This window comes from Tamandua tetradactyla, chromosome 2 (genome assembly GCF_023851605.1).
Source record: "Tamandua tetradactyla isolate mTamTet1 chromosome 2, mTamTet1.pri, whole genome shotgun sequence".
In the NCBI taxonomy this organism is placed as follows: domain Eukaryota; kingdom Metazoa; phylum Chordata; class Mammalia; order Pilosa; family Myrmecophagidae; genus Tamandua; species Tamandua tetradactyla.
Window position 1 is genome coordinate 95,346,230 of NC_135328.1, and position 20,923 is coordinate 95,367,152.

Here is a 20,923-nt window from a genome sequence, read left to right on the forward strand (position 1 = left end):
CCCTCCAAAGAAGAAAATTATGCTGAATTGGGTAAACACTTACTAGTGTAGCTTTTAGTTTAGCATGTTTAAAATTATTCTTTTACTCAAGTTTGTTTCCTCTCTCTTTTCTTCTCATTTATAGAAAAGACTGTGACAAACAAAAAAGAATAAAGTTGATGAGTGATTTGCAGAAGTTGATTCAAGGAAAAATTAAAACTGTAAGTAGGACATACTCATAATTGCAGTTTTAAGCAGTTGAAATTTACTCGCTCTCAGGGAAGGGTAATTGACCATTTGTGACAGATGAACTTTTGTTATTTCAAATGTATTTGGCCAAAAGCTTCAAATACTATTTACAACACAGATTAAATTAAAAAGGTATAGTGAAAGAACTTTACTGAGGAGGAGTTGTAAAAAAGGCTATTAAAAAGTGACTGTAAGGGAGTGCGAGGGTACTTCAGTGGTAGAATTCTCACCTGCCATGCAGGAGACTTGGGTTCAGTTCCCAGTCCATGCCCTTCCCCCCAAAAAAACAAAGAAGCAAACAAACAAAAATTCAACAAATAGTGCTACAATGATGCACAAAATGCATGAGCCAGCCATTTTTTAGGAAATGTAACCCAACCTCAGATATAGGAGAAAGACCAACAAATTGACCTCTAGTGTTGAGTGAAAAAAAGGTCAATGAAAGAAATTTTTTAATAACCATCTCACAAAAAGAGCCGTCTTTTTAAGAGAAAATTATCATAGCTGGTCTACACAATTTCCCTTAGAAAAGTTCTTCTGAAATCCATGACTTTGATGGAAATGTTCTTCACTCCCTGACTTGTTGTGGTTAAAAAAAAAATTTTAAGACAGAGTGAGCAAAAAATAAGCACTTTTAAAATAGACAGATACTATAGCTAATATCAATTTTGCATAGTTAATTATCTGGTTGTTGCCATAGAGAATTGATCAAGAGGACCTTGAATACAGATCTGATACATCCTAATATTTGCAAGGGAGGGGTGGATTGGAGAATCAAATTTGAAATACAACAGCTTTTCTAGGAATATAACTGGATATGTGTATAGGGATTATAATAAAATATGAGAAATGGAGTAGCTAGCTGATAATATAGCTGTCGTATCAATATACTTATTTATACAGCAGGACTTTTTAGATAGATTGATCTTTATCTATACCTTTAACTGTCAAAGCCAAGCATTCTTTGGTCATTTGAATAGAATAATACAGTTTTTGAACTTGAAATATTCCCTTTTAGGGAAGGCAACTTTCAGAGAAATGAGATATATAGTGCATGTCACTAGAGAGTCTCAGTTTGGTTTGGTTTGAATTAAAACAATGGGAATCTTGCAAAATGGTTAAATATATCCCTGTCTAAATACCATTTTTAATTATGCTTGTAAAATGTATTAAGTAGTAAAAACTAAAGAATGCTGATTTTTTTCTTGTGTACAGTTAAAACAAGTATTTCTGTATCAAGTAATTTAAATTTGATGTTATCCGCAAAGATCCTACTTTCCTTCTAACAGAGAATTCTAAAAGAAATAGAAATAAAACAAATAATAAGAGGGGATCAAAAATCTTTAGAGCGCATTAGTCTAAAGGCCCAAACTATTTTTCCTACAGATTGCATTCGCACATGATTCAACACGTGTCATCCAGTGTTATATTCAGTATGGTAATGAAGAACAGAGGAAAGAGGCTTTTGAAGAATTGCGAGGTACTTGTTACACATTGAAGTTGAAGATTTGCTGTAATCATTTGTAATGAATCACTTGCTTTCTCTTGAAATATCCAACACTAGCCTGGAAAATAATTCTGTTGAGATAAAGGAGTGGGTACTCACAATGCCTTTTTTGTTTTGTTTTGTTTTCTTTGGTTTTACTTGTTCTTTACCTGGACCAAATAAAGCAGCGTGTTATTTGTCTTCACAATATTGTACCTTAATTTAGTTCTTTCCTTTGTTTTAGTAGGTCTGAAATAAGAATGCCATATCATTTTAATTTATTTTGTTTTTCAGATAACTTGGTTGAATTAAGTAAAGCCAAATATTCCAGAAATATTGTTAAGAAATTTCTCATGTATGGGTAAGTCGTTTTTTAAAAAAAGAAAAACATTTTTTTCTTCATTTCCTAAAGGTGCAGCAGATGTTGATGGTATACAAATATTACTTATTATGTCATCATTATAATAGCCCTAAGCAGATGTTTGTTTCCAAGGATTGCAGACTTAAAAACAATTATTGAAATTAAGTGAAATTAAGAATTTACCATTCTTAAGGGTGTTTGTTCATATCTTGAAGCTCTGGAGGAAGAGAAATGGAGTACGTAACCTGTATTAATTTCCAGAATTATAGAGGAGACTCAAAGGTAGGGAAAAATAAGTTAGGAAATCCCAAGATTGGAGGATTTTCTAAATTAGGTGGAATTGATACTTATTTTGACTTACCTTTTTTAGTTAATAATATGTGAGAAGATGATAACGAAAGAAAAGTGCAGTACACACAGTGGCAAACATTTTTAAAAATCTATTCCTGACTGATCATCTGCTGCTTAATTATTTTAGAATATAATGTAAATACTTTTGATGAAGTCCTATTTTCAAAGAGATTTCTAGAATGTTTTATTCATATTTCCCTGTATCTTTGACTTTTATATTCACTTTTGTCTTTACACCCTACTGTTTTTTTAGTCTGAAAGTTTGACGGATAGGAATTGACATTGAGTGGTTACCATGTGCCAGACACTTCTTGGTGCATGCTATCTCATTTGATCCTCAGATAAACCAGATTCTTTCTGTTTTTATGAATGAGGAAGCTGAAGCATAGAGAGGTTAAATAACTTACTCGTGGCTTTCAGCTGGTAAGCAGAGCCACATTTCAAGCCTTGACAGGTTGGCTTCTGGGTAATTTAGAAAGCTTGACGTGGAAAGAGAGGCTATTTGATTTTTCTACTCATCATCATTTCTCTATGGAACCTATCCCACACAGGTTCGTGAGTTGGTCTCAGGAGAAATAGGATATTTTTTGTAGCCACCCAGCTTTCCCTTCGATTGTTTATTTTTTCTATAATTGTGTTGCATCTAGAAGTAAACCACAGATTGCAGAGATAATCAAAAGTTTTAGAGGGCAAGTGAGGAAGATGCTACGTCACACGGAAGCCTCGGCCATCGTGGAGTATGCCTATAATGACAAAGCCATTCTGGAGCAGAGGAACATGCTGACAGAAGAACTCTATGGAAATACATTTCAACTTTACAAGGTGACATTTCAAGATTTTTAAAAGTACTTTTCTATTTCTGTATGCTCTTTCTTCTTTAGCTTCTTCCAATACCCTAGTTTCAGGATATATTTTTACTTTGGCGGGTCATTTAAGAGGCCATCGTATATCCTTTATTTTGTTAGTTTATTTTGTCCGTGGTAGAGTGCACAAATGATCTCTCGTTCTTTTTCTCTCAGAGCACTATCTTTAAATCCCTTTAAAGTAAATTACTTTTGTTGCTCTCTTCTGAATGCTCTTTGTGTCATGCTTCAGTACTTCTGTTTCTACAATCAGTTAAACCAAGGTAAAAGGTTCTTCATAGCCAGCAAAGCTTTGTCGCCACCGCTAACCAGCTTTGGCTTAAGAGCATTGGACTCTCTGTTGCTGCTGCTTTGACTCACATTTCTTCTTGTGTGTAGATTACCCTTTTCCAGATTATATCCAGAGAGGATAGGGAATAGAGAAACCAACTCTTAGTATAGTTCAGTGATTAAATCTGTGAAAGGCCAGTAAAGGGACTAGTACAGTTAAAGGATCCGTTTCAAACCATGGGATATAAATTCACACATTTATCTGAAGGAGTATGTACTTTGGAAGTACCTTTCGGTTCAGTGAGTCGGTTGATGTTTACCCTGGCTCTTAGATTCATTGCTGGGTGTACAGACTAAGAATCAGATAATCAAAAGTTATGCCATTAATATTTGCTGTTAGGAATTACTCCTAATAGCAGGGCTTTTGTTAGGTATAGATGGCATATCTCAGATTTACTTAGTTTGTTTAAACTGTGTGTAATTGATTTTCTTTGTTCTAAAGTTGAAGAACTTGATTAAATTTGGAGGGGGTTGATTTTTCTTTTATTGCAGTCAGCAGATCACCCAACCCTGGAAAAAATATTAGCGGTACAACCAGAAAAACTAGAGCTTATTATGGATGAAATGAAACAGATTCTGACTCCAATGGCCCAAAAGTAAGAAGAATTTTTTTTTTTTTCTTAACAAGTGGCATTTGAAAAAGGAAAGTTTTATGTAACCCTTGCATAGGAAAGGTGAATATTTCCTCCTTGTTATTAATCTGTCCTGAATAAGAGTGTGTGAAAATTTTTATTTGAAATCATTCTTTGTATAAAAGGAGATGTCTTTCTCTTGTGTTATATGCTGCAAAAATGGTTTTTATAAATATACAGTAATGGTTTATAAAGTTTATAAATGGTTTTTAAAGCAATGAACTTTTTTTTTTGCCTCGATATTTTATGTTGGAGCCCTTTTTTATTAAATAGTTTCACAAATATAGTCAGTTATTTAAATTGATTAGAAGCCCATGTATGGGGACTTCTAAAATCCTCAGTGCAGTGGCATGGCAAAAGCAACTTAAGTTTTTGTTTCCTACTTGGATACTCCAGAGTGAGCCTGTAGGTCTGTTGAGCCTGACTGTCACCCTCTGCTGTACACCTGGATTAACCAACTTGTCACACTAGGAGGCTTGGATTAGGTAGGAGTCATTGTAGTTGCTAGTATTGTTTTGGTCCATTCATGTTTTAATTCTGTTATTTTCATGAAACTGGTGCATTGTGAAGGATGCTTGACAGAAAGACAGCAGCCATTAAAAAAACAAATAGGTCCACCTGGATGAATTTCTAATCATGTGACCCACTTAAAAAAAATACAGATGTTCTGTTTAAGAGGATAGAGCATATTTTGAATTAGTCCATCTTTACTGATTTGATACTAGAACTTTATTACTCTTGTCTTTGTTGTAAATGGCATGAAATCAGTTTTGCAGTCTAAAAGTTAAAAAAAATAGTATTGCTGAAATAACTATCTTCTAATGAATTACATTTGGAAAACTATTTTACTTGTTTTGATTGTTTCAAAGGACAATCAAGGTTGTCCTGTCTGTATTTCTATAGTGTCAGATCTGATGGTTTTCCTTTTCTTTTTTTTTTTTTTCTGTTTTCAGGGAAGCTGTTATTAAACATTCATTGGTTCATAAAGTATTCTTGGACTTTTTTACCTATGCACCCCCAAAACTAAGATCAGTAAGTTCTATGTTTTAGTTTTTAACTCAAAGCGTAGAGGATGAGCCGTGTAGAAATGTGAAACATTACTTTTGAAAATACTGAAAGGCTATTTCCTTATTTAGAGAAAATAATTCATTAAACTTCTTAAGAACCAGTCTGCCAGTTCCTGTAGGTCTCTATAAAAACATTAAGAGGGCGATGCGATGGTGGCTGAGTGGCAGAATTCTCACCTGCCATGCCAGAGACCTGGGTTCGATTCCTGGTACCTGCCCATGTGAAAAACCACAACAACAAAACACTAGAGAGTTGGCCTTAGTTTTATTAATTCTATTGGATTTTTATATTTTAATTAATATCCACTGAGTATCCTCTAACCTAAACTAAAAATTAACAAATGGGGAGGGATATTTAGAATCCAGGTAGTTTTAAAATCAATGGTGTAGACTTTAAAAAAAAATGTTGGTGTTAGAAGGTAAGGGGAAGATACTTGTATAAAAATAAATGGACTGAAAAAAACAAAAAATAAAAATAAATGGAACAGACAGGCCATGGTGGCTCAGCAGGCAGAGTCCTTGCCTCCCATGCTGGAGGCCCAAGTTCAATTCCCAGTACCTCCTCATGTGAAAAATAAAATTAAATGGACCATGAAAAACTGGACTTTATATGAATAGAAGGAATAAGAAACAGAGAGTGAAGGTAAACTGCGCTGCCCTTCAAGTCAGTGATGGGAATATAAATGAGAATTTATCATTTAGGGGCCTGAACTTTTCTTGCCTCATCATATAGTGAGCTCATTGTCCATTTGTCCTCATTTTCTAATCACAAGGGATAGCTGAAATAATGAGGCTGACATCTTTTTAACAAATAAGCCAAATTGCGTACATTCATATGAATTTTGACCCTATCAAAATTGGCATACAAGGTGATTTTCCAAGAACAGCCACCTAGCTGAGCTTGTGGTTGAGTGATCATAGCAGCTTCTCTTTCTCTCCCTCTCCTGCAGAGGACAGTATCTCAGAGTTCAGGATTTACCAATGCAAACTATGTTCAGAACTGACAAGATAAGCCTTTGTAGCTTTCAGTGTGGATGGTCTTTATCATTTAATATTGAATGTGTGGGCGGGCCACGGTGACTCAGCAGGTAAGAGTGCTTGCCTGCCATGCCCAAGGACCAGGGTTCGATTCCCGGTGCCTGCCCATGTAAAAAAAAAAAAAATATATATATATATATATATATATATATTGAATGTGTTTTAGTAACAGTAAAAAATCATTTAGAACTTAGTGTGAATATAAAGTAATAAGACAAATTTTTTTCCTGGCCCTGGGGGCATTTTCAAAAGAAACTTAAACCTCTGGGGATAATGGAAGTGTAATTGGAATATATACCTAAAGCTCCAACTGGATAGCTTTGAAGAGTAGTAGTTTTAGAGATACATAAGTTTAGGAGTGTAAATGGAAAGCTGAGTTCTTTCTTTTTTTTTTTTTTTAATATGGGCAGGCACCGGGAATCGAACCCAGGTCCTCTGGCATGGCAGGCAAGCATTCTTGCCTGCTGAGCCACCGTGGCCCGCCCAAAAGCTGAGTTCTTGACATTTGTTCTGGAGAAGGATTGTAAGATAATTGAGGGTAAAATTGCTTTTTGCATGTTGGTGAAGACAAGCACCTACCCTTCTCATTCCTGGTTTGAGGTTTTGGGCATTTTAATCTATTTAATACAAATTCTTAAATTGGGAATATACTAAGATGGGGCCCTGTGGCTATTAACTACCAGAACTTATTTATGTCCTATATGCTCAGACTGCCAAATATATTTAAGAAATTATATACATTGAGAATGAAGAATAAAGATTAAAAATAAGCTAAACTACCTTGTAAGATTAAATTTTTATTGCAAGGTTATTTATAGGTGAGGGCCTATTTAAATGTTAATACAGGGATTGGTTTTTCTTAGATAAATGTTAAATATTTTTATGATGGAAAATTAATATGATTTCTGAGGTAATCCAGTGGTCAACTCAAAAACAGAAAATTCAGCCAAAATTAGTGTTTTGTTCTCTGCTGATTTTCTTTTAGAGAAAAGTCTATTATTAAAAATTCCCTTCTTATTACAGCTACCTCATAGACTTCTTTTTCTTGGAAAATCATTTAAAATATCTTACACTGTATGGATAGCCTACAAAATCTTATGGTTTCTTCCATTCATGCTCTGTGCGTATTTTCCACCCTTCCACCACCATCCCGCTGTAATAGACAGAAAGATTAAAAAGTAGAAAAAAAGAAAAAAAGTTAAACAAAGCCCTGACGGCATTTGTTCCCTAGGAAATGATCGAGGCCATCCGAGAAGCGGTGGTATACCTGGCACATACACACGATGGCGCCAGAGTGGCTATGCACTGCCTCTGGCATGGCACGCCAAAGGTATGTCCTGCAGCAGCTTTTAGATACAGTTTGTCAGACAGCGTGGCTTTATCTGCAGGCTTTCCTTAGATTTTCAGTCTCCTTTGGTCTTTGCCCCATTGTACATAAACAATGTTATCTTGATAAAGTTATGCCTCAGGACTTCACTGGAGTTAGCTATTTTCTTTAGGCCTAGTGTTTCTTTGTTTTTCATGCGTTTTCATGGAAGTATGGTAAAAACTCTTGAGCAAGTAATCCATATTTGTGTTAAGCTAAATTTATAGTTGCTCTGGTACCTGTTGAGGCTCTTTAGTTCCTCCTTTAATGATCTTAATAGGGGAAGAGATAATAAGACAGCTCTGAATATGCTCTTGTGGATATTAAGTATTTTTAAGACAAAGATCCAGATTCATCACAGAAGTTTAAATAAAAATGATGGTCATTTCCTTGATCAGTATAATTTTACTTTAAAAGATAGTTAAAAAAATAAGTAAATTAAAAGAAAAGATAGTTAAATTTTACCTCCTTTTTGAGTATCAAAAAAGATATAAATTTTATTCAACAAATATGTATTGAATGCCTTCTGTATTTTAGACCCTATTATGCATTAGAAAGACAGATCAGACCTTGGAAAAGAGATCTCTCAGGTCTAGCTCTAAAAGATGGTTTAACTCAGTTTGCCTTGCTACTTGCAAATTTAACAGTTCCATATCTGTGTCTGATGGAATCCTTGCATAGAAGTCTAAGATTATAATAGCTTTGAGAGGACTTGTAAAAGTATATTGCAATTTTTTTATTCTGGCTCCATAACAGATTTTCACTAACCAAAAGTATGCCACTCAGATAGTAATTTACACTCATAAAAATTTCAACTATGAAGTACCATTAATTCATAACTAAAAGTTCATTGAGGCAATTTTTCTTTTTTTTAAGGACAGGAAAGTGATTGTGAAAACAATGAAAACTTATGTTGAAAAAGTGGCTAATGTAAGTATAATCACACATTTCTTTTAAATGAAAATTACTTCTCTTTTTACAGTCTCATGTTACAGTCTGTAACCTTAAAAGAAGTTTTTTTATTTTTTTGCATATCTAATTATTTCTGTAGGCTAATTTCATAGAAATATGACTACCTCATTAAGGCATATTTATATATATTTTAGGCTCTAGGTAAGTAATTCAAAATTGCACTTCAGAAACTTGGTGCCAATTTTTATTAGTACCAAAAATATATCAGAAAGTACAATTTGTCTTTCTTTTTTTTTCTTAGAATAAATTTGTAGTGTGATCACAGAAAATTCTGGTTGTTATGCTTTGTAATCTTTGAACTTCTTTGGAGACACAATTACAGCTTTCCTCATGAATTTAGTTCATAGAAAGTTTTGCTGAGGAATTAATTGCCTCAAAAATACTATTTCTGTGTATTTAAATACTAAGTAGTTTTCCAGGTTTTATCTATGGAATACTATAACTAGAATATATGTAATATCATTTTGATTTTTGAGTTATATTTTACATATTATATTTGACAGCTCCTAATTTGCTAGTGAACTAACAGTGGTATCAACTACTTTTTCCTGTGAAAAATCCAGTAAGAACTACTAGCATCTGGTGAACATGTAATATAACAAATGCTAATTCAAACAAAGATTGTGTGCATACCTCTTGTCCTCTGTTAGGGTTGGAGACTGGGAGGGAAGTTCATATAAAATCATTGAGAGGGTAGCTAGCTTTTCCATAACAGTGAAATATGGAATTCTCTAATGAGTTGTTTCTGGAGTATGAGAATATTTTATGATTCATAATTAATCATTAGGTAAATATTTAAGTATGACATGTTAATCTGAGTATTTTAAATTGGAAATGAGTGAAATTACAGTTTTAATGGAAAGTGCTAAAAGGTAGTAGTAGATTTTTTTGTCAAAACTATTGCATTATTTTAATTATGCAGTTTGCTTATGTCAGGTAATTCAACAGTAATATTTTTGAGAACCTAGTCGCAACAAAGCATTGTAATGGTGACAGAAATTAACAACACACGGTTTTTTTTTTAACCTCAAGGAATTGGTTCTAAAGGGGAGAGATAAGCTAACAAACCCAGGGATTTGAATATCAGGTATTTAGTAGTATTGTTTACTTTCCAGATATTAGGGATTTATTGATAAAATTCCAGTTAAGTTTTCTGACTAGTTTTGTGGCCCAGCATATGGTCTATATTAGTAAATGTGCCATGACCACTTGAAAAGAATGGCAGTTGTTAAGTATGATACCTGTATATGTCGATTAGATCAAGGTACCTATGTTTTACAATTTGATTTCTGGCAGAACGTTGGCCAGTCTTGTTTAGTTTTATCATTTACTAAGAGAGGTATGTTAAAATCTCCAACTGTGATTTTGAAATTGTCTATTTCTCACTTAATTTCTCTTACCAACTTCTTTCATATTCACCCAGAGATATTTTGTGCTTGAGCGTGCTTTGAGCATATGAATTAAGATAACAGAAACAAATGGTTGAGTGCTATGCATATTATACTCTCCTGTGGTTTTTCACATAATTCATTTTTATTTCAATGCATGTACGTCTATTCACCTCATTCTTTTTTAATGACTTTATAGTAAAATTTCATTATACAGATGTACCATAATTTATTTAACTAATACCCTACACTTGGATACTTGGGTATTTTCTAGTTTTTTGCTCTTTCAAATATTACTTCAGAGAATATCCTTATATATGTACGTCTTTATGTTTCTGTGGAGGCATATCTATAGGAGACATTCCTAGAACTTGTCAATTTAGTATTTATTAAAGGTTTTCGTCTTTGCCTGTAGGACAGGTAGAAAATGGTATCTCTTTTTAATTTGTGTCCTTAGCTAATGAATGAGTTTAAGCATTATTTTCATGCATACAAAGTCATTTGTGCTTTTCTGTGAACTGACACTTCATTTTCTTTGCCCATTTTTAGTCAATTGTTGGTTTTATGTATTAAGAAAGCTAACTCTTTTTACTTTTCTCCAGTGTGTTATTTGTATTTTGACCTTATAATTGGCATTTACTCCTTGTTAAGAGGAAAATGGCATATTCATCGGGCCTGGCTCTGAATGAGTTTAGGCTTTTATCAAAAATTGAATCCTCTCCCCACAAAAAGATTTATATCATCATCCAGGATAGTAAAAAGAATAACAAACTCCAAAAACTTTTTTTTTTTTTTTTTTTTTTACAAAACATAGGTACTCTTTAAATGTTTGTTTAAATGTTGTCAGCATCTTGGAAGTTTATAATTTCAATAGATGACTTTTGAAAGACCTGTGTGTATTTGTATAATTTTATGCTGTTATACTTTTTAAAATCAATTTTATCTTATTCTCATATTCAGAATATAAATATAATCTTTATTTTTCAATACTGCTATTCTAATTGTATAGATCATTTTAAGGAAATTGGAAAACATACAAAAGAAAGTGAAAAATAATTTGTAATCTTTCAACCTAGAGAAGGCTATTGCAGTGTTCTTTCTTCCAGGACTTTTTATGTACACATAGTATGTGTATTTTGTACATGTATAATTATATGTACTTATATCTGTGTTTATATATTTTATCTGTTAATTTTTTTCATGATTGGAATACTATATCCTACATAGTTTTATATTTTGTTTTTCCCTTAACCTGATCACATATATTTTCTTGAATTTACTTTTCAAGTAGCTATTCATTAACAGGATAGCTATTTATATAGACATTGTCATTTTTTTTAATAGAAAATTACTCCATGGGCAGAACAAAAGGGAAATAAAAAATTACTCCATGGGCAGAACAAAAGGGAAAATCTGTGCTTTTTTTTTTTAACCTTTACTGGCCTCTATTTCTTACAGGGCCAGTACTCCCATTTGGTTTTATTGGCAGCATTTGATTGTATTGATGATACTAAACTTGTGAAGCAGATTGTCATATCAGTAAGTAATTCTGATGGTCTTTAAATTAAGTTAAATTGTTGTGCCAGTTGTGGGTGTGTAAGTTTGATTTCACGTCTACATCTGTATAAAGACTTTCACATATGCCTTCTACGTAGTATTTTCTGTTACTTTTTAGTTGCCTCAACTCTTGTCAGAGGTTACATTATTCCTGTGTTAAACCGTAATCTTGTGGCTTGTTTTAAATATTTAAAGAACTGTGGTTAAATTAAGACTTTAATATTTTTATATTGGATTATACATAGGATAACATGGCTTTTTAGGCCATATGAGATATGAAAAAGAAAAAAGATACATTTGCAAAGTGGTGTTTAAATTTGATCAGAAGTTAGTTTACATAGTAATCTTCAATTATTCAGGAGCTTATATCCAGGCAGAAGATATCCATGACCTTTTTAACTCTCTCTTCCTATGGAGAAACTGCCTCTGCATGATTATCCTGCTTTATCAATACATCTGATGGAGAAACAACTCTGATAAAATGTACTCAGTTGTTATACTTTTAGTGCTTTCATGAATGCTTCTGTAGAGTCAGATTAAAAGTTATTAAAATTAAAAATCACATTCTGAAATTATTCCTTCATCTTGTAATGAGTACCCGTTTGTCTGACTTCTGATTCTGTGGTCCTCTCTGCAAGTAGTTTTGTGTATATGATAATAGAGTTTGCAGGGGTGAGAATAAGAAATTTCAACACCGGTAGCAGTGACTGAACATTGTTTTAAAAGTGGCATAATTTGTATAGACATGGCTTATTCATCTGAAAATTACACAGACCTTTCTCTTTGATACACATGGATGGGCCCCTTAGAAGAATTTTAGTGACAAACACGGCTTTCACATCATTGGAAGGGACAAGTATATGGACGGTGCCGGAAGGTAGTGTTGTCATGGCCCCTCTCTATAGCCTGTCTGGACCAGCAGAGTTAGGTGTAGCAGAAAAAGCAGATCCACCAGCAGAGGGGAAGGAGATTTCTTAGACACCAGCTGTAGGTTCTAGGGTATGAATTTCTCATGCCCTTGCTTTGCCCTTGACTATTTTAAGATTGTGATGACTTTCTTTGGAATAATGTTGTGGGAAGAAACACATTGGCAAGATTTTCATGTCAAATTGAGTATTTTGACATGTTCCTTGTGACTTTATTACCCTTTTGACTCCAATCAATAATGATTGTTTTTTATTCCTGTGACAGAGATGTGAGGCCATAGAATTAGCTAATGAATAAAGCTGTTTCATGAAAATGGAAACAGACTGGGCTATTGAAAGTTTGCTTTTGTTTAATATTTTCACTACAAGTAAAATTTGCAGAACTGTTCTAAATGGATATCAAGAAAAACTAAACTTAGGTTTTGCCATAATCAGTCGTCTGCCAGATTAATTTTTTTTCTAAGATTTTATCTCATTTAAAGTCACTGTTAAAACAGTTTTAATTTCTTAGGCATTACTTTGCTTATGAATTTGATTCCTACAACTATTTAACCCACAGTCCTAATGACTTTCTCATACTTAGGGCCAACTTCCTTGAAAAGAGCTGCACTGCTGCTCTTTCTCCTCTAACTGACAAAAGCTCAGCTGGTTCTGTGTATCATTAAACTATGTAGCTAATGATATAATTCTGGAATGCTAATTGCACTTGCATTTTTCCCACCCTTCCACCACAAAACCTGTTGCAGTTGTGCAGTGCTTTTAAAAAATAACCAAGAAAGCTTACTGTGTTGCTAGGTATTTTTTCAGGGCAACTAGGTTTCTTGAAATGTCAGGTTGAAATTACAGCCTGATCACCTGAGCCCTTCACCTTTCAAAATGGATACACAGCTTCCTACCTGCCATCTTTCTAAGATAAACATACTTACAAAATTTGATCCATTTTACCCTGAAATCATTGGTATAATGCACTGGATTTAACGGCACTGTTCCTCTTGAAATGAAATAAGTGCACTAGCCCATTGCTGTTTGAGAGTGAGTAAATATTGATGTATATTTAAAAATGTATTATCTTTAAAATATGCAGAAAGATATAAAGAATAATACAGTGAACACCCAGCTTCGCACTGTCTGAGATAAGTAAAACATGACAGACACAAAATGAAGCCCTTGTGTACTCATCCTTGATTGCAATCCTACCCCCACCTCAAAACCACTGTGCTTATTTGAGTGCATTTCCTTATTCTTTCAACTACATGTAGATACATGTAATGTTTTGCCTGCTAATATATTCTGTATAAGTGATGTTATATTGTATATATTCTTCTGCAACTTGAGTTTGGCATTATGGTAATGAGATTCCTCTTCAGGAGTAGACAGATCTCTTTTGCAAAAGGCCAGATATTAAATATTTTAGGCTTAGTTGGCCATATTCTTGCTTATTTTTTCCTGTCACATATTCTTGTTTGTTTTGTTTTTGCTTTTTAACAGCATTTTAAAAATGTAAAAACCATTCTTAGCTTGCAGAGTGTACAAAAACAGACTGCAGGCTAATTTGACCCATGAGCTGCGGTTTGCCCAACTCTGTTCTAAATCATTCCTTTTTTGATGTCAAACTGTATTCCGCTATATGAGTATACCACAATTTATCTTTTCATTTTCATGTTAATGGTCATTCAAGTTGTCTATAATATTAGCATTATCTTTAAATTATTAGTTTTTGCTATTCCAAATAATTCTTTGAACATTCTTGCATATATATGTCCTTATATATACATTAACAGTTTCTCTAAGATACTTACGTAGCAGAATTGCTGGATTACCAAATATTTGACACGTATGTTTATATAGAGTCAAGTGTGCATATTTCCCACCCAGCCACTACAAAACCTGTGGCATTATGCAATGCTATGCAATGCTTTTAAAATAGCCAAGAAAGCTTAGTGTTGCTAAGCATTCTGCTCAGAGTAACTGGATCTCCTGAAATGTCAGTTTGAAATCAAACCATCTTCCAGTTCATTTTCCAAATAGTGTGCTCTCATCTCCCATCCAGACCGATCTCCCCATCCTATCAGTTCCTGTAATTTTTGTCTTTGCCATCCATTCATTTAGCAGTTAATCATAATCTGACCAGGGTTCACAAACTCAAAAATGATCATTGACAAGGTAAGTAAAATGAGTGAGGCAGGAGGAAGAAGACAAGTGGAGTGGTGGACTGTGGGGAATGGATCCAGTATGTGCGTTTTCTAAGGTGGTGGCCACTATGTGGTTCCCGTCTCTGGAAACATATGCTCCTTGTTGATAGGCCTTGCAATTTTTTGAGGTAGAATTTTAATAAAATCACCTTATTTTTAAAACAAACACCAGGAAGCTGGTGTTCACTGCCTCTTTGTAACTAGTGATCTTGTGTTCCCTCCACAATTCTGTTATTATCTGTTATTTAAATCTTATATTTTTATTTTATTTTATTTCAAACTTTAAATCTGTCTTGCGTTTTCTGCTGGATTTTAGCTCCTTGAAGTTAAAGGCGGTCTGTGTTTCTTTTTGTACCCACATACAACTTACGATGGACGTGTGTATGCTGTAGGCTTTGTTCTCAAGAAGTGTATGCTGTTTCTTGCTTCTCCATTCTGCTGATAACGCATGGGTACACTAACCCTGCTTCCTGAGTGTACCCTTTGATCTCTTTACCTTTCCTTTTTTCTTTTAATTTTTTATTTTGAAATAATTTCGAACTTACAGGACAATTACAAAAATAATATGAACTCTAAACTGAGAACTCCAAGTACCCCACCCACCCACCCAGATACCCAGATCCACCAACTTTAATATTTTGCCACCTTTGCATTATTATTCTATTTTCTGAACTTTCAGAAACATGTTACATTCATACTACTCCTTGAAATTGTAATACTTCCATTTACATTTCTTGCAAGCAAAGATACTCTCTTATGTAATTTCCTTAAGAGCAGTTATCAAGTTCAAGAATTTTAACATTGACATAAAACTTACATTCTATATTCCAAAATTATTTTATATTCCATTAATGTCCTTTTGATCATTTTCTCTTCTGTTCTTTGATCCCATTCAGTATCATGTATATTGCATTTTGTCATTTTCTTTCGTTTCTTTCTTATTTTTTTTAACTGTGGAAACATATATAAAACATAAATCTTCTAGGTATCTACTCAAAGGACTTAAGGGCAAAGACACAAACGGACATTTGCACACCAATGTTTATAGCAGCGTTATTTACAATTGCAAAGAGATGGAAACAGCCAAAATGTCCATCAACAGACAAGTGGCTAAACAAACTGTGGTATATACATACGATGGAATATTATGCAGCTTTAAGACAGAATAAACTTATGAAGCATGTAATAACATGGATGGACCTAGAGAACATTATGCTGAGTGAGTCTAGCCAAAAACTAAAGGACAAATACTGTATGGTCCCACTGATGTGAACCGACATTCGAGAATAAACTTGAAATATGTCATTGGTAACAGAGTCCAGCAGGAATTAGAAACAGGGCAAGATAATGGGTAATTGGAGCTGAAGGGATACAGACTGTGCAACAGGACTAGATACAAAAACTCAAAAATGGACAGCACAATAATACCTAATTTTTAAGTAATGTTAAAACACTGAATGAAGCTGCATCTGAGCTATAGGTTTTTTTTTTTTTACTATTATTATTTTTATTTTTTTCTCTATATTAACATTCTATATCTTTTTCTGTTTTGCTAGTTCTTTTCCTAAATCGATGCAAATGTACTAAGAAATGATGATCATGCATCTATGTGATGATGTTAAGAATTACCGATTGCATATGTAGAATGGAATGATTTCTAAATGTTGTGTTAATTTCTTTTTTTTCTTTAATTAATAAAAAAAAATCCAAAAAAAAAAACAAAAAACATAAATCTTCCCATCCCAACCCTTCCCAAGCATTCCATTCAGTAAGATAAATCACATTCACAATGTTGCAGTACCCTCACCATTTGTTACTAGAACTTTCCCTTCACCCTAAACAGAAACCTTACACTTATTTTGTATAAACTCCCCATTGCCCCTGGCCCCCATCCCTGGTAACCTGTACTCTACTTTCCGTCTCTGATAGCATATTCTCTGATGTTCTCTTTGTGGTTACTGTGGGGCTTAAATTGAATATCCTAAATCTATAAAAATCTTGTTTGCTTTTATACTAACATAACGTCAACATTATGCACACGGTATGTTACTATATCCCTCCATCCCTCCACCTCTTTGTAATTCTTGTCACAAATTACATATATTTTCTACTTATGAGTCCAAAACCACTGATTTATCATTACATTTTATGCATTTCCTTTTTAGATCGTATAGGAAGTAAAAGGTGGAGTTACAAACCAAAACTATAATAGTACTTGTATTTATGTTTATCTGTGTCATTGTCTTTACTGAAGATCTTTATTTCCTCATGTGGCTTCAGTCAGTTGTCTGGTGTCCTTTCTTTTCTACCTGGAGAATTCCCTTTACCATTTTTTACAGGGCTGGTCCAGTGGTGACAAAATCGCTCTGCTTGCATTTATTTGAGAATGTCATTTAATTTATTAATTAAAAAAAATTTAACAAATGAAATAAAACATCAACATATATAATCAGTAATTCACAATATCATCACTTAGTTGCATATTCATCATTTCTTAGAACATTTGCATCAATTCAGAAAAAGAAATAAAAAGACAACAGAAAAAGAAATAAAATGAAAACAGAAAAAAAAAAAGATTATACATACCATAGCCCTTACCCCTCGCTTTCATTAGCATTTCATACTAAATTTATTTTAACATTTGTTCCCCCATTATTTATTTTTATTCCATATGTTCTAATCGTCTGTTGACAAGGTAGATAAACGGAGCATCAGACACAAGGTTTTCACAATCACACAGTCACATTGTGAAAGCTATATCATTATACGATAATCCTCAAGAAACATGGCTACTGGAACACAGCTCTACATTTTCAGGCAGTTCCCTCCAGCCTCTCCATTACATCTTGAATAACAAGGTAATATCTACTTAATGCGTAAGAATAACCTCCAGGATAACCTCTCGACTCTGTTTGGAATCTCTCAGCCATTGCCACTTTGTCTCATTTCACTCTTCCCCCTTTTGGTCGAGAAGGTTTTCTCAATCCCTTGATGCTGAGTCTCAGCTCATTCTAGGGTTTTTCTCAATCCTTTGATGCTAAGTCTCAGCTCATTCTAGGATTTCTGTCCCACATTGCCAGGAAGGTCCACACTCCTGGGAGTCATGTCCCACGTAGACAGGGGGAGGGTGGTGAGATTGCTTGTTGTGTTGGCTTCACTCCCTCATTTTTGAAAGATAATTTTGCCAGATACAGAAGTCTTGGTTGGCAATCTTTTGCTCTCAGCACCTAAGTATGTCTTTTTGTGCCTTCTTACTTCATGATTTATAATGAGAAATCAGAAATTAATCTTATTGTGGCTCCCTTGTAAGTAACAGATTGCTTCTTTCTAGGAGCTTTCAGAATTTTCTCTTTTTCTTTGGCATTTTGACAGTTTGATTATAACATGATACAGTGTGGATCTATCTGGGTTTATCCTGTTTGAAGTTCATTTTGGATGTGAATATTCATGTCTTTCATTAAATTTAGGACATTTTCAGCCATTATTTCTTTGTATATCCTCTCTGTTCCTTTATCTCTTCTTCTGGGATTCCCAGAGTTCATGTATTTGTACATTTGATGGTGTCCCACAAGTTCCTCAATCTCTGTTTACTTTTCTTCATTCTTCTTTCCGCTCCTCATACAGTATGATTGCAGTTGTCTTATCTTTTCTAAAAGTGTTTAGGAGGTCCCAGGTGTTATCCTCTTCATTGGTAGTTTCTGATGGTTTCATCTTTACCAGGCCATCATTTCCTATTTCATTGTGTGTTTTGTAATCTTTTGTTGAAATCTGGACTTCTTTTTTTATTGACGAATTTTCATGCACATACAGTTCATACATGGTATATACTCAGTGGCTCACAATATTATCACATAATTGTGTATTCATCACCATGAACATTTTTTAGGAACATTGGCATCACTCCAGAAAAAGAAATAAAAAGAAAAAACTCATGTATCCTATATCCCTCCTCTCATTGACCACTAGTATTTCCATATACCCAATTTATTTTACCCTTATCCACACTATTATTATTTTTTATCCATATTTTTTACTCATCTGTCCATATGCTGGATAAAAGCAGCATCAGACACAGATTTTCACAATCACACAGTTATGTTGTGAAAATTATTTCTTTATAAAGTCGTCTTCGAGAATCAAGGCTACTGGAACACAGCTCAACAGTTTCAGGTACTTTCCTCCAGCCACTCCAATACACCATAAACTAAAAGGGATATCTATATAATGTATAAGAATAACCTCCAGGATAACCCCTCACCTCTGTTTGAAATCTCTCAGCCACTGAAACTTTTTGTCTCATTTCTCTCTTTCCCCCCTTTTGGTCAAGAAGGTTTTTTCAATCCCTTGATCCTGGGTCCCGGCTCATCCCTGGAGTTCTCTCTCATGTTGCCAAGGAGGTTTACACCCCTGAGAGTCATGTCCTTTGTAGTGGGGAGAGTAGTGAGTTCACCTGCCAAGTTTGGCCCAGAGAGAGGGACCACATGTGAGCAACAAGAGAGGTTCTCTGCGGGTGACTCTTAGGGAAAATTTTAAGTAGGCTTAGCCTATTATCCTTTGCAGGAATAAGTTTCATAGTGGTGAACCCCAAGATTGAGGGCTTGACCTATTGATTTGGTTTTCGCCACTGCTTGTGGGAACATCAGAAATTCTCTAAATAGGGAAGTTGAATATTTCTTACTCTCTCCCCAGTCCCCCAAGGGAACTTTGCAAATACTTCTTTATTCACTGCCCACATTACTCTGGGATATAGCGAGGCATCATACCAACTGGGACAAAGCAATAAAATCTCACACTCTCTTCGTGATTTCTTGTACTTATGGTGTTCAACTAAACTGACCCTAAAAGTTAAATTAGATAATGCACTACCCAAAATATAAATTTTGCACCAAATAAGCATCTCTCCCTTTGGTCTTACACAGAAATTGAAGTTCTAAAATATGGACGATACCATCCTTTACCCTGTATTCTAATCTGCCTTAGTTCTATCCAGATCAGCTTTCTTAATATCACTAGTCAAAGTTTGATCCCTTTTTCAACTTTTTAAACAGTTCCTATAGAAGTACTGCTGACTTTCATAGCTTCAGAGCTCTGACTCTCAGTCTCATGTGTCACATAAATACCCGAAGTTTCTGAGAATGAGAAACCTGGACATTTTGATATTTTAATTTGTTATTGCTGGAATTTAGACTGAGGCATCTGTACCTTAAACTTGTATCCCGCTAGTATTAAGACAAAATTTTCCTTTAATGCCAGGAGGTAACAAAAAAAATAAAATGAAAGAAGCACATTGACCTGTGTATGTGCTCTGTTTTCAGGGCTTATCCATACATTGAGTTTAGAGAATAGTCTAGGCCAAAATATAGAGGCCTCTCTGGTCCTGCTTCTTTCTGCACATGCATCTTGTCTTGGGCATGTGTCTTGTCTTGGCCCTTGGAATTCCCCATTTGCACAGATATGAAAGTCCTCTCTTCCTTGGGAAACATTTTCCTCACTGTCAGGTGTACTGCACTACATATCCTACAGTCAGCCGTTCCTTGCCCCAGGCAGCCACTTAACTGCTGTCCCATAGCATTTTGTAAGAGAGTTCTGTGAGCCTCCTTCTACATGCGGGGTGAGTTCTGGAACGGCAAGTTCCCTTAGGCCACCACCAGACAGACTGGGCCAGATATGTTCTCAATCTATACTTGAGAGTTACTCTGCCCCTCTGGAACTGAGGCCAGGAACCTGCACTGGGAGTATGTGCCCAGCTGGTAAGAGGTAGTAGAGGAGCCACCCAGGGCCCCATGAGATCCTCCTACTTTTAAGTAGCTATTTTCTTGGTTTGGTACTCTCCCTATTACTGCAATCCTTTATCCACTTTCTGGTGCTTTGAGCAAGATGTTTCTGCCGGCACTTGCTAGTGGGTTGTAAAAAGCTTCTTTGAGGGGACAGAGTCCTGAAGCTTCTCACTGTTCCATCTTGATCAGGGTAAGGCTTACCTTTCCTTTTTAAAAGAGGTTTGGCAAAACAAGAATGCCAAAGAATATGGCTAGGAGTTAACAAGGAGGTCAAAACTAGACAAAGGTTTAGAAGAAAAGTATTTTGTTCTTGTGCCGCTTCTGTTCACATATGTTCTATAGAGTACAAGAAGAAGAAAAAATTAAAACAAATTGGCTCTGTTGTGATT

The 20,923-nt window shown here is 34.5% G+C and overlaps 1 protein-coding gene across 4 annotated transcripts in view; it reads left to right on the plus strand.

The window, feature by feature from the left end:
* PUM3 (pumilio RNA binding family member 3) overlaps window positions 1-20,923 on the plus strand; it is a 63,821-nt gene that overhangs the window by 7,691 nt on the left and 35,207 nt on the right. For all 4 annotated transcript variants that reach the window (XM_077148312.1, XM_077148308.1, XM_077148310.1 and 1 more), the window contains exons 5-13: window positions 125-200; window positions 1,615-1,708; window positions 2,009-2,075; window positions 3,074-3,248; window positions 4,112-4,215; window positions 5,205-5,283; window positions 7,588-7,686; window positions 8,599-8,652; window positions 11,541-11,621. In XM_077148312.1, the coding sequence (XP_077004427.1) occupies window positions 125-200; window positions 1,615-1,708; window positions 2,009-2,075; window positions 3,074-3,248; window positions 4,112-4,215; window positions 5,205-5,283; window positions 7,588-7,686; window positions 8,599-8,652; window positions 11,541-11,621 (829 nt within the window). The remainder of the gene's footprint in view (window positions 1-124; window positions 201-1,614; window positions 1,709-2,008; window positions 2,076-3,073; window positions 3,249-4,111; window positions 4,216-5,204; window positions 5,284-7,587; window positions 7,687-8,598; window positions 8,653-11,540; window positions 11,622-20,923) is intronic.